The 14469-nt window shown below is 45.8% G+C and overlaps 1 protein-coding gene across 1 annotated transcript; it reads left to right on the top strand.

The window, feature by feature from the left end:
• The first annotated feature begins 797 nt into the window (after positions 1-797).
• Positions 798-13859, top strand: si:ch211-247j9.1 (rho GTPase-activating protein 24). The gene is made up of 8 exons (XM_041894462.2): positions 798-1219; positions 4595-4711; positions 9860-10067; positions 10232-10364; positions 10537-10610; positions 10897-11018; positions 11263-12343; positions 12554-13859. Exons 1-8 carry the CDS (start codon positions 1168-1170, stop codon positions 12789-12791), a joined length of 2025 nt encoding a protein of 674 aa, XP_041750396.2. The 5' UTR covers positions 798-1167; the 3' UTR covers positions 12792-13859.
• The last annotated feature ends 610 nt before the right edge of the window (positions 13860-14469 follow it).

The raw sequence follows: 14469 nt of genomic DNA, 5'->3' as shown, positions 1-14469 counted from the left end.
GGGAACTGAATCACCTTTTGTCACACAGTAGCCTATAGGGACTGGGCTGGCCAATACCCCATCGCCGATACCAGGAGTCTATATGCCAGGAGTACAGTTAAATACTTTAACTGGTTTCACTTTCAGAGTTGTAATCCTAACAAGAGAAGCAAACATCAAAAAGATAATTGCATTGTCTTTTTATCTCACTCGTGATATCCCCGTCTTCTATCTCCCATGATAGTAGTAACACGATGGACAAGAACTTTAAAGGAGTAGCTAGGTCGTTGTATATGTAATGGTCTCATGGTACCCCTTTCACTGTGACATTCATAGACTGGCACCTGACCACATAACTCCAGCCAAGCCAAACAGATTTGATGGCATCAGTAAAGTCTACTGAGGAGGAGCGCTCCTCACGCCAAATGAAGTGGGTCTCTCTGGTCAGGATCAATATATCCCTGAGCATCTGCCAGGCCAGGATCATAAATCCAAGATGCTATGGGAGAGAGCTAGAGGGATGGAGGCTAGAGAGGGGGGGAGAGAGTGAGAGGATGGTAGAGTAAGGAGAGAGAGGCTCCTCTTAGCGTAATGGATGACGGTTCAAAAGTTTAACGTGCCGGGCACCCGCTCGCGTCTTTATAACCCCTTGAGTCATTGTGTGTGGGTGAGGGCGGTGCACATTGATGGCCATTAAACAAAATGGGAAAGCTGGGGGGGTGGGGTGTAGTGGGGTGGGCTGTGCATTAGGGAAATTGCCTCCGCCTGCGACGCTGCATTGTACTGAAGTAATTACAGCTGGTAGAGAGATGCTGAGGCCGTGCTTTGCCTCTGCGTGTGCGGCCGTTGTGGGTTGGTCTGCCGCAACCCAACACAGCACGGCTAAGGGGATGGGGCTGTATGGTTATTGATGAGGTGGATGAGGAGGGAGATAGCAAGAGATCAGGAGAGAGAGAGAGAGAAAGGGAGAAAGGGAGAAAGAGAGGGGGAGGAATGGGCGGGGATCCATGACATGGCAGTCCTAGGAAGCCTTCGGGATGTTTGGTCGGTAGGGAGTGCTATCAGTGGAAGGTAAAGGTGTTTTACATGCTAAATCAATTGGATCATTATGGGTCAACTACATGTGCTTAGAGGACTGGGCCGTTGGCTACGCTAGGTGATTACTAGAGCTGGACATACACCTGCAGTATGGGACTCACCTGCTTCAAGTCTTGGAAGTACAACAGCGCCACTCAGAAAGGTGAGTGAGATGTCAACCCTTGCCTCACACACTCCTCCTATCATACTATCCATCAGCCATTATCATGAGACAGGTCTTGGTCATTTGAACCTGGCTTGGGCAGGTCTACTTTGTGATTGTTTCCTCATATTCAGCAGAAAGTAAGCATGCTTTACTGTGACCATAGTGAAAAAGCTAAATGTAGAGTTACTTTACACTACAACCTTTGGAAATACTTCAGTACTTTTACCATTCATATTGCTTTTTCATAATATGCATCAATAAAGCTAAACTCAAGGCAAAAGTGTGAGTTATGAAGAATCTTTCTACTAATGTTTCTACTTGTTGAAAATGAAATACTTGCACTGATGTCCTTATGTGGCCAAATGTCATACAGTTCAGTTCATGTGTATGGCAGATGATTCAGTGTGTACAGACCATGCTTGATCATTTCTAATTTGATCATATCACTATGGAATGCTGGGGGTAAGAGGAGGGCAACTCAAAGAGCATTAATTACATCCCCAAGGGAGAATTGGGTCATCCAGTCCTGATGTACTTTCCCCTATCAAACACTCATATGCAGATAACATGGGGCTCCGAGGGGGACCAGAGAGTGATGTAGTGATGTAGTGATGTAGTGTCTCTTGGTGCCCTTGAGTGACATCAGTGCATGTTCATTGGTGTTCCGAGGTAGGAGGAAGGGGGGCAGGAGAGGAAGAGTACATTAAAGCTGTTTTAACCAGGCCCCTGATTTACAGTACCTGACGGATGTGGGACAGGGAGGAGAGGAGGGTACTCAAAATAATGAGCTGAGGGAGGGGATGAGATAGGGATGAGACAGTCATCTGACAAAAGACTAAAAGATTGAGCATCATTCTACTAATTGTAAGTTCCTCTGGATAAGAGCGTCTGCTAAATGACTAAATGTACAATGTAGAGGAATGTGGACAAACAGGCTGGAGTGTAATTGTTGTTAGGAAAGGCTTGTTCTACCCCATAACGCTGTTGCATTACACTAAATAATCTTGGAATGAAATCACTTAACTTTCCTGAATCAATATAAATAATTGAGAGTCTCTGATAAAGATCACACACTGTACACCCACATCACATGTAGGGTCTGCTCAGCTCCGTTATCGCAGCTTAGGTTGAGGAATGCCTTGTATTCAGAGCTGCTTGGAACAGGCTATTACAGTAGAGGTGTAGCTATTGATAAAGCCACTTAGATGGGCTTATTTTACATCGCTGTCCTTGTTAAGAAAAGTGTCTCGCCTGAAATGAATCACCGTCCGCACTCTTTCCCAGAGAATGTGTGCAGAATTGAGAGCACCGTTTTTATTGCCTCCAGAACCCCATAACTTGATTTATATCTCCGGGAAAAATGTATGAAAAAAGGCAGCAAGAGTTTTAATTAAATTATGAAAATCAATGAGCTCCTCTTCCCTTGTTGAACCCGAGAAGTGCTTAAAGATAAGGAATGGCCACCTGATTCTATCCGGGCTCTTGTCCAGCTATCATTCTAGCAGAGAGGACACAGTGACCGGAAGGAGCTAGAATCACGTCCTGTACTATTACAGAAAAATGGCCTGTTTAATTGTCTGGAATTAATCCCAACAACTCGCAGTCGGCAAGCATAAATCACACGTACAGGAAAACCATTCTTCTGAGACTGGTGTATATACAGTAGATCATTGAACATTACTACAGCACTCCCACTTGTTATTTCCAAGAAAGCCCACTTGTGTACATAAGGATCCTGCACTGCTTTTCCCAGCACCCACACTCTTCAAAGATGAACAAGATTTCAAAGAGAAGGAGAGTGGGGATTGTGAAATGCATGGAATGAAAAACAGTATTAATCTGTATCGCCATTTAGGGATTTGTCATGTTTGACTGGTGCTGTGGTGTGACGGTACGACCATGAGAGGATCTCAGTCTGTGGGCCTGTGGAGACAGGCAGAGAGGACAGACACTGACACTGCATATACCAGTTCATTCACGCACATTCTGACCCTCTCTCTGTTTGAGTGAAGGAGAGATGAAAATACCTGACCTGCACTATCAGAATTACTGTAATTGTAACTAGGCCACTCAGGAACATTCAATGTCCTTGTGTTTTAGGTTATTGTCCTGCTGAAAGGTGAATTTGTCTCCCAGTGTCTGTTGGAAAGCAGACTGAACCAGGTTTTCCTCTATGATTTTTCCTGTGCTTAGCTCTATTCCGTTTATTTTTCATCCTAAAAAATCCCTAGTCCTTGCCGATGACAAGCATACCCATAACATGATGCAGCCACCACCATGCTTGAAAATGTGAAGAGTGGTACTCAGTGATGTGTTGTGTTGAATTTGTCCCAAACATAACGCTTTGTATTCAGGACATAAAGTAAAGTTTTAGCAGTTTTACTTTTATTCTGTACAGTCTTCCTTCTTTTCATTCAGTCAATTAGGTTAATATTTTGGAGTAACTACAATGTTGTTGGTCCATCCTCAGTTTTCTCCTATTACAGCCATTAAACTCTGTAACTGTTTTAAAGTCACCGTTGGCCTCATGGTGATATCCCTGAGCGGTTTCCTTCCTCTCCAGCAACTGAGTTAGGAAGTACGCCTGTATCTTTGTAGTGACTGGGTGTATTGATACACCATCCAAAGTGTAATTAATAACTTCACCATGTTCAAAGGGATATTACGTGTGTGTGTTTAAAAAAAAATAAACATCTACCAATAGGTGTCCTTCTTTGCAAGGCATTGGAAAACCTCCCTGGTCTTTGTAGTTGAATATGTGTCTGAGATTCACTGCGCGACTGAGGGACATTACAGATAATTGTACTTGTGGGGTACAGAGATCAGGTAGTCATTCATTCAACAATCTTGTCCATGCTATCTTGTTAAGCACAATTTAATCCTGAATTTATTTAGGCTTGCCATAACAAAGGTGTTGAATACTTATTGAATCAAGACATTTCAGCTTTTCATTTTTAATGAATTTCATTCACCCACAATCATCATTCAGAATGACTACCAGGGTTAGAAAGATGAATAAATGAAATATACCTAATTTATCTAAACTGGAACAACCAGTTCAGTAACGGTACAATAGGTCCAACTAACAGATTGGATTAGCATAAACTGGTAACCAGCATACCAGCATCCCAGCATAAGCTGGTCACCAGCATACCATCATAAACTGGTCACCAGCATCATCAGCTTGACCAGCTGGTTGGCCAGCCTAACCAGCTAGACCATGCTGGTCAGACCAGCTTGTCCAGCATGGACCAGCTTAAAATTTTGGCTAGTCTGCAGTTTTTCAGCAGGGCTGCAGTCACGCGTCTTTGCTATCTGTCTGTGACTCTTTCTCACCCTCTCTCCATCCATGCCTCCCTCCCTCCATCACAGGTGGGAACAGAGACGTGCTGGTCAGCCCTGGCTCATATTTCTTCCTCTCCAACAGCTGTGGTCAGGGAGAGGAGTGGCTCAAGACCCTCAACAAGGGTGTCTGGATACCCTTTACAGGTAGCATCACTACTACATACATATACACTACTAAACGCTCATTACCACACTCAAATGCATACACTTGGCGCTCTCACTGTCTTGAACAAACAATCAATTCAGTCACGCCATATCATTTATTTCAGTTCAACAGACCAGAGTCTGACTCCTCCAGTCTCTACAGGGCTTAGCCCAACCCTGTGTGTGTGCATACCTGAGCCTCACCTCCCCTCTGCCTCCTTGGTGGGCACAGCTGTGTGTCTGCCTTGGCTGGGTGCCTGCTGGGCTTCACGCCATACCCAGTTTGCACATAACATTCTCAGAACCATATGCAAGGGGAAGGGGGATACCTAGTCAGTTGCACAACTGAATGCGTTCAACCAAAATGTGTCTTCCGCATTTAACCCAACCCCTCTGAATCAGAGAGGTGAGCTGCCTTAATTGACGTCATCGGTGCCCGGGGAGCAGTTGTTGTTAGGGGTCAGCTGTCTTGCTCAAGGGCAGAACTGCAGATTTTTCCAACTTGCCAGATCAGGGATTTGAACCAGTGATCTTTCAGTTACTAGCCCAACACTCTTAACCGCTAGGCTACCTGCCTCCCAACACAATCTCTTTCTTAGAGCTTGGTGAGAGCGTGGTTGTCCTATGGATATTTTGCATACAACCTTCCCACAACTTTCTGGTAATGGTGCCGGACAGTTGCTTGGCTTTGGAACATTGTCAGCACATTTAAGGAACTTGACAAAAAACATTATTTTCATTACTTTAACAGAACTTTTCCTAAAACTTCAAACATGGTTACATGTAATACGCATTTTGGTGATATTCTATGAATTGGGAATGTTCAACAAAAAAAAACGTTATTCTGTGGGAATTTTAGAAACTACAGGTTTCCTCATGATTCTATTTAAAGTAATGTTCTCAAATCACAGGAGGTTGGTGGCACCTTAATTGGGGAGGACAGGCACGTGGTAATGTTTTGCCCATCTTAATCTTTAATTTTTATTGGCCAGTTTGAGATATGGCTTTTCTTTGCAACTCTGAAGGTCAGCATCCCAGAGTCGCCTCTTCACTGTTGACGTTGAGCCTGGTGTTTCACGGGTACTATTTAATGAAGCTGCCAGTTGAGTACCTGTGAGGCGTCTGTTTCTCAAACTAGACACTCTAATGTATTTGTCCTCTTGCTTAGTTTTGCAACGGGGCCTCTCACTCCTCTTTCTATTCTGGTTAGAGACAGTTTGCGCTGTTCTGTGAAGGGAGTAGTACACAGCGTTTTACAGTTTCTTGGCAATTTCTCGCGTGAAATAGCCTTCATTTCTCAGAACAAGAATAGACTGACCAGTTTCAGAAGAAAGTTATTTGTTTCTGGCCATTTTGAGCCTGTAATCGAACCCACAATTGCTGATGCTCCAGATACTCAACTAGTCTCAAGTAGGCCAGTTTTATTGCTTCTTTAATCAGCACAACAGTTTTCAGCTGTGCTAGCATAATTGCAAAAGGGTTTTCTAATGATCAATTAGCCTTTTAAAATGATAAACTTGGATTAGCAAACACAACGTGCCATTGGAACACAGGACTGATGGTTGCTGATAATGGGCCTCTGTACGCCTATGTAGATATTCCATTACAAATCAGCCGCTTCCAGCTACAATAGCCATTTACAACATTAACAATGTCTACACTGTATTTCTGATCAATTTGATGTTATTATAATGGACCAAAAAATTTATTTTATTTAGAAAACAAGGACATTTCTATGTGACCCCAAACTTTTGAACGGTAGTGTAATTTATCTTGTCCTTGATTGCAGCCCATTTGTGTAGGGCATGTTATTAGCCAGACAAAACCGCTGAGATCAACAATCGTGGCAAAATGTATCCTCAAGCCTACTACTTTTTTCATAGTTTTTTGGCTATTTGATGTTTAATTTTTAGAAAAAGTATATAAATAGCAGCTAACTACTGTATATAGCTATAGATAGTAGGTTAAACTGCATAATGAAACAATCCATAGTAAGCTAGTGTTTAGAAGGTGGACTGACAATTTTTTAAATGATAATGCCTGAGAAGCCTGTGTTTGGAGGACAAACAACCAATGTGAAACCAAAAACATACGTTCCCACAACTTCCAAAGAACCAAATGTAATAGCTGGGTAGTTACCCAAAGAGTAAGTCAACCAGAACCAGCAATCCCTAATTGGCAAGCCTGGTGAACTCAATGGCAGCATTGGGGTAGATAAAAAGGCTAAAAAGGGTCTAGAAAGGGGTGGAAACCCGGTGTAAATCAGTGACGCCTCGCAACACATCAAATCAATCAAATGCCTTCCTTGGGCGGAGAGTGTTCAAGCAGAGTTGTAATGCCTTCATCGACTCGATTGTGTGTATAGAGCACACTTCTGACAAAACAGAATTCTTTTTTTCCTCAAACTGTTCTTACATTTTCTGCAATGTTGCAAACTAGCATACGCAACGACTCCGCAAAATGTGTCCTACCTGGTTGGACAACAGTAACGAACATAACACGCAGCACCCCTTCTGTGGGCGGAGGGTTCTTGAAATTTAACATCCAATAAACATTTTGCCGTTTCTGCTAATACAAAATTCTCCAGAGGTCCTAGAAGTCTGAAAAGCACAGAGGGAGTACACACGCGCAAGCACACAGGTTGAGCTGAGACGTGCAGGCCTAGTGCTGACTTCCCTTGTGAGGAAATATTGATCCTTACACACAGACCTGAGACAGGCATTGGAAGAATGACTAACATAATCATCCTTTAATATTTCCATCAAAGAACTACAGCATCAGGCCATCACAGAGGGAATTCACTGGGTCAAAATACTCGTTGTTGTACTCATAAAGACCTGAATGTCCTTAGATTACTTGTGTGCCTATCACAGGAATCTGACCCCATAGCCTGGTCAATGCACAGCAACACATTTCACAAGAGAGATTAACATTCTCAATGAATTCCCCACACCACCCCGGAGCAGTTAGTTCTTCCATCGCTCAGTCTATTGCCTGTCTCCGACACGTCCTTCAGGAGAGAGATTTTCACAGATTAGAGGCCATCATGGCTCACTGAGGCCATACATCCACCTCATTCACATCCAGCTAATGTCCAGCAAGAGAGCCAGAGAGCCAGATTCAGCTGGGGCTGGGGCCAGTTTAGCCCCATATAGTCTTGGACCACCAGGGGAAAGGGGTGGTTCATAATGGCTCAGTGGAAAATTATTCTGAGGGAGCTGGCTGCCTGCAGGCAGAGTAGTATGCTAGGACAGAGGAGAGTGGGGGGACAAAAAGGGTTCTAACTCATTTACTTTTAGTCAATCTGTGACACTGTTCTCCCTTGTTAATGATTCCCGGGCAGGGAGAGATAGGAGAGACAGAAGGTGCCGGCGCCACCTTGGCCATGCTCCAGTGAGTATGGTGGGGAATAGTTGATAAGGGAGGGAGGTGGGGTAGAGAAGAGAGGGGGTGGAGTAGGCAGGGGCTGGGGAGGGGGCTGAGCCAGGCTAAATAAAAGAGAAAGAGTCAAAGACATAACACTGTGTACTCATACTTATGGTTGGACCGTGGGGATCTTTGAAGGAACCCTAAGGACTACGACCTGAGGGAACAAACATAATCGAATTGGTGAAAAAGATAGCAGCTCAAGGGAGGACTGAGAGTGTATTGGAGAGGGAGGGAGGTATGACACTGGCTGTGTGAAAACAATGGCATGAGGAGGAATGGATGGGACAAGGAGGGAGAGACACGTGCCGCAAGGACACAGCTTGCTCCTCTGGACAAACTAAGTGGTGCTAACCAAGCAAAATTACTGCTGGACAACGCTGGAACACTAACGTCATCTCCTCTGGGTAGGGAGGGAATAACATACTCCCTGTGGCTGTCACAGTCAACACTGCTATAATAACAGGACACCTTCTTCTAGGAGAGCTGGCAGCTAAGTGGACTCTTTTGTCAACACAATCCAGCCTGAAAGTGTTTCCTCTGGATTTTCAATGCTCGCCAGATTGAGTTCAGATAAGCATCGTGGAAGGACTTGCGCCCTGGGAACCAAGTCTGAGGTGAGCGTGAGAGGTGCCGAGCTACTGTACAATTGCCCCCTCGATACTCTTTACCTGCATTCAGCAACAACATGTGGAGTAACTTTTCGGACATTTACAATGTTTAGTGGTGATAAGGACCTGTTTTATCAGTAGAACATTTAGTGTTGCCGGACTCTCCGATCTCCTGTGAAATAATTATCTTAGGAATCTAAAGAGGGGACCTTAGCCACCAAAAATAAAGAGGGGATTTTACTTTCCAAAGTTCAACATCCCGTATTACATTTTGACACGGCTCATGTTCCCATGGCTGTTCTATTCATTGGGATGTTTGCTCCATTGCATGCCTGAGTGATTGTGAGTTTGTGATATGTCAGGCATGTCACAATGCTTCTTCTTGTAGGATGAAATTCTTTCCATTGGAATGCTCATTCATCTGATTAGGTCACATAGTTGAGCTCAAGGACCATTGTTCAGCATTGACAAGGAACGTCTCTGCCTCCTCATTTCTTGAGTCATCAGAGCAAAGAGCCTTATCTGTTTACCTGAAGAGAGAAAAGGAGGCGGGGAGAGGAGGAGGGAGGGTGAGAAGAAACACAACACAGAGTACCAGCCAGGAGAGAGTTTACAAAACAAAAGAGAGGTAGATAGGGGTGGGCCGCTTGGGAAAGAATGCACTGGTCTAAGCAGCGACAAGCTGTCACAGGCCATCCCATCAAACAGCCAGACTGGCCAAAGAGGAGAGAGGGGAAGAAAAGAGGTGAAAAGGAGAGTGAGATCTGGACGGGGAGAAAATAAGTGTGAAGAGAACAGAGAAGATGCCGGAGAACAAGGCGACAGCGTGCAGGACCAGCAGCTACCTGTCCCACTCTGCTTACAGGAAGATCAAGCGGGTGCTGAGCTTCAGGAGGCGTGAGTATCTCAGGCCCACAGAGGCCCACAGAGACACACAGAGACACACAGAGGCACACAGTGTGAGGCAGGCTGCGTAGACAGGTGGTTTGGAGTATGGAGGGTTCGAGTACACTTGTCTGAAGAAAGGAAAATCCCTGAACCATCAAACTAACACTCTATCATCCTCCGTTTATTCATTTAGCCTGGGTGATCTTAAACTCTCTCTCCTCAGGCGTGTTTGGCCAGCGGTTGGAGGAGACTGTTCTGTACGAGCGGCGTTACGGGGTCCACATGGCACCTCTGGTGGTGGAGCAGTGTGTGGACTTCATCCGGGAGCGGGGGCTTCTGGAGGTAGGGCTGTTCCGCCAGCCAGGCCAGGCCACGCTGGTCAAAGAGTTGCAGGATGCCTTCGACGCTGGGGAGAAGCCCTCCTTTGACAGGTAAGAGCTCTCCAGTCAACACAAACAGAAACACCACTGTTGAAAATGAAATTAGACCTATTCTCCAGCTATATCTGTATGTTCCGTTATGTGTAGGTGCGTGCCCCCATACGGTGGTAGGGATGTGCTGTATTCTAAGTGTGTGTGTGTATTTGTCATCCTAGCAGTACAGACGTGCACACCGTGGCGTCTCTCCTGAAGCTTTATCTGCGGGAGCTGCCAGAACCACTCGTGCCTTTCTCCAGATACCAGGACTTCCTGGTGTGTGGCAAAAAGATCTCCTCTGAGAGGAAGCACGTAAGTCTCCGTCCAGCTGCATCATGCACGCCATGCTGAGATACATCTGATAAACAGAGACATAACACAACCACCATCCTCTGATCTAAAAGTTCTAAGGAGAAATGTAATTGATAAAGTCCATTGATGGTAGCGCACTACTTGCAACAATATCTTCCCCGGTGTCCCCAAGGGTTTGACAGAACTACAGCATCTTATTCATGAACTTCCAGTGGCTAACTTTAACCTGCTAAACTACATCTGCCAGTAAGTCTACAATTTACCTGTAATTCATTAGTAATTATCTCACATCAAGATAACATCAAATCTGCATACAACATACCTCACTTTCAATGCACTTTCAATGCAATGCAAATATAATTGTTTGAATCACTATAGACTTGGCCTGTGGCGCAGTTACAGTAGCTTACAACATACAGAACAACAAACATTAACATCTGTTCAACCATGACACATTTCTGTATGTTATGTAGCAGCTGTGACAAAATCGACCCTGCCCAAGTCTCATGCGGATAAATCACTGCCAATACAGGTTTTTGAACGAAGTCCAGTCCTATTCCAGCGGCAACAAGATGAGCACCCAGAACTTGGCGACTGTTTTCGGGCCTAACATCCTACGACCCAAAGCTGAAGATCCAGAGAGTATCATTGGAGGTGAGTGTGGTTCAGAAAAAAGGACATGAATCAGAGATAGCCTACAGATATAGAGCCAGACAGAGACAGATATAGACAGATAAAGATAGGGGCTGTGTCTGTCTGTCTGGGTGGCCTTGAGACAGTGTTTCTATCAACACAGTGTTGTGTAACATGCTGCGTGCAATGTGATGCTGTTTGTATGTTGTTTGTACTATAGGTGTCCTGCTGTGACTCAGTGTGTGTCCGTCCTTCTGTTCCCCAGGGGCAGCCGTGGTGCAGCAGCTCATGTCTGAGCTGATCAGGGAGCACCGGTGCCTTTTCTCCAGGGAGGGGAGAGACGTAGACGCCCCCGGTTCCTCACGACCAGACTCTTACCCCTGTCATATATGGAAAGGAGACCCATTCGAGGGGGCGCACACCCAGCCCCAGTCGCATGACTCCAGGCTGGGCATAACAGCCAAGCTCCTCCCCCAACAACAGCTAGCCCACCATCCTTCCCCTTGCTCCCGCCAGCTCTCCGTGCCTCTGATTGCTGAGAGGAGAGGGTCGGCCCAAAGCCGGCGTGAAACCAGCTTAGCCTCACGCCTGTTCAACACAGACAACCAGCAGCCAGCTGAGGGGTTCTCTCCATTGATCCCTGCTGTTGGGTCTCTGTACCACAGATACACTCTGTCCCAGTCAGAGTCCCAGCCCCCTGAGAAAGCACACAGCCCCCACCTTCACCCTCACCCTGCCTCCCCACTCACAGCCTCTGCTTCCACTGTGACGATACAGGCTGACCCAGACCACAGCAGCAGCATGCTGCCCAGTGGCTGGACAGGCCCAGATGATCCCAGCTGGGCTGCAGAGCAGGGGACCACTGGCACCAGTGGAAGCAGTGAGGCTCAGGACAGCACTCTGTCTGTCTATGACAACTTGGACACACTCCAATGCATGGATGAGGTGGCTGCTGATGGTGGTGCGGGCAGCCCAGCTGGTACAGTGGAGGTGGAGGCGGGCACGGCAAGCGTGGCAGACACCAGCAACTCCTGGTCCTCCTTTGAGATCCTGCACCTGGACGACAGTGGGAGTGGTGTGGTTAGAGCTAGCCTAGGACGGGGGTCCACCAGGTTCCCCTCCTTCAGGACTGACCCAGGAGAGGAGGACCTCCATCCTAACTCCCCAGCCTCCTCCTCTGTCCCCATTGATGACCCCCTGAGCACGGGCAGCTCGGAGGTCTTCCTGCCCTCTGCTCCCCCTGACCCCCACGGCCCCCCGGCCTCCCAGGCCATGTACTGTCTCCTGGCTGGCCTCAGGCAACAGATGGCCAGGCAGAGGGCTGAGTTCGAGGCCAAAATCCAGAGGTAATGGAGCTGTGAATAAATCATGCCAATGCATCAGCAGTCCTTTTCAAATGTCCATATATATTCTATATACAGTCTTCAACATGTGTCAGGTTACGCTAACATGATGTGATGTTACATGTTACGTGCTGCACCACAGTCCTGTTGTACCACCAGTGTGAAAGCTGTGTGTGTGTAACTCCTTGTCCCCGTCTCTCCTGTCTCTCCCAGGTTTGAGCTGCGTAACGAGGCCCTCCATGGGGAGGTGGTGGGACTGCGGGCCAGCCTGGAGCAGCAGCGCCGCTGGTACAGCGTGGCCGAGATCAAGATCCGCAATGTGGAGCGTGCCCGGGCCGACGCCGACCGCCGCAACACCACGCTGCAGAGGGAGATGGAGCAGTTCTTTGACACCTTCGGAGAGCTGAGAGCTGAGACCAGGAAGAGCGAGCGCATCGTACAGAGCTTCTGATGGCCAGTCAGATTAGAGAAAGATTACACTATCAGAGCACTACAACAGCAGCATCAGGAGCATGCAAACACCCATGATCTGAATGGAATGTAAATTGAACTGTCTGTTGCCATGATAAATCCATATTGGATTTGTCTCATAATGATACATGTTTGAGGATGGTTCTAAGAAAGCTTTGAGATGGAACCAGCTGGGATGGACAACTCTACTCGGATGCCTTGGACCTAATATAGTTCAACCAGACACATTGACAACCATACCAGAACAGAATGAGATGGAGACGATGGAGAGTAACACAAGCTATTGAACTCACTAAAAGTTTCTATGACTGAAATGAGCCCTATAATATACAGAATCAAAGCTTGGAGAATGACACTTACTGGATCTATAATGGAATATATTGGCTGACAGCTGGCCGTTGGGATAACAGAGCCCCAGACCCAATCAGTAAGTCCTGAGCCACATAGGAAAAGTACTGAAAGAGATGTGGAACACCGTGATCGTCTAGGAATTAACAGAACAAGCCCATGGACCAGGGGTATTCAAATCTTACCCTATGAGGTCCGGACTACTGCTGGTTTTATGTTCTACCTTAAAATGAATTGCACCCACATGGTGACCTAGGTCTAAATAAATTCCTGATTAGAGGGAAATAATTTTTTAAAAAAGCAGTGAAACTGGCTTCGAGGTACAGATTTGAATTTGAGGGCCATAGAAAAACAAGGTGTTGAAATGCAGAAAGGATGCACTATTCCCAATCTTTGACAAAATCCCACATCCATTTAGACACCGTGTGAAAGCTGATCTTAAATAGATTCTGATTTAGTGTATCCAAGTATTTGCATATTGTTCTGAGTTTGTCTAAGAGTCTAAGAAAAGACTAATGTTACTGATGCATTTTTTCCCACTGCTATAATTATGAATGATTATATAATTTGGGACCCATCTGAACACTATTTGATGACAGAACAGGCTGAGTAACACCTTTCAACAGTTCAAATTGTATTTGTCACATGCTTCGTAAACAACAGGTGTAGACTAACAGTGAAATGCTTACTTACGGGTCCTTTTCCAACAATGCAGAGTTAAAGGTAAAGATACATTTTTAAAATAAAAATAGAAATAGTGACACAAGGAAAAAAACACAGTGAATAGCGAATAACAATAACAAGTAAAAGTAACATGGCTATATACAGGGAGTACCAGTACCGAGTCGATGTGCAGGGAGGGGTACGAGGTCATTGAGGTAGCTATGTACATATAGGTTGGGGTAAAGTGACTCGGCAATAGGATAGATAAGACAGTAGAAGCAGAGTATGTGGTGAGTGTGTGTGTATGTGTGTGTGTGTGTGTGTGTGTGTGTGTGTGTGTGTGTGTGTGTGTGTCTGTGTTGGGATGTCAATGTAAGTATGTGTAAGTAAGTAGAGGCTGGTGGGAGGAGCTATAGGAGGATGGGCTCATTGTAATGGCTGGAATGGAATCAATGGAATGGAGTCAAACATGTGGTTTCCATATGTTTGATGTGTTTGATACAGTTCCATTGATTCCATTCCAGCCATTACAATGAGCCCGTCCTCCTATAGCTCCTCCCACCAGCCTCCACTGGTGTATGTAGAGTCCAGTGTGTGTGTGTGCATAGAGTCAGTACAAGAGAGTTAGTGCAAAAATGGTCAATGCA

Source organism: Coregonus clupeaformis, chromosome 13 (genome assembly GCF_020615455.1).
Source record: "Coregonus clupeaformis isolate EN_2021a chromosome 13, ASM2061545v1, whole genome shotgun sequence".
Classification (NCBI taxonomy): domain Eukaryota; kingdom Metazoa; phylum Chordata; class Actinopteri; order Salmoniformes; family Salmonidae; genus Coregonus; species Coregonus clupeaformis.
This window is presented reverse-complemented; position numbering and strand designations above follow the sequence as displayed.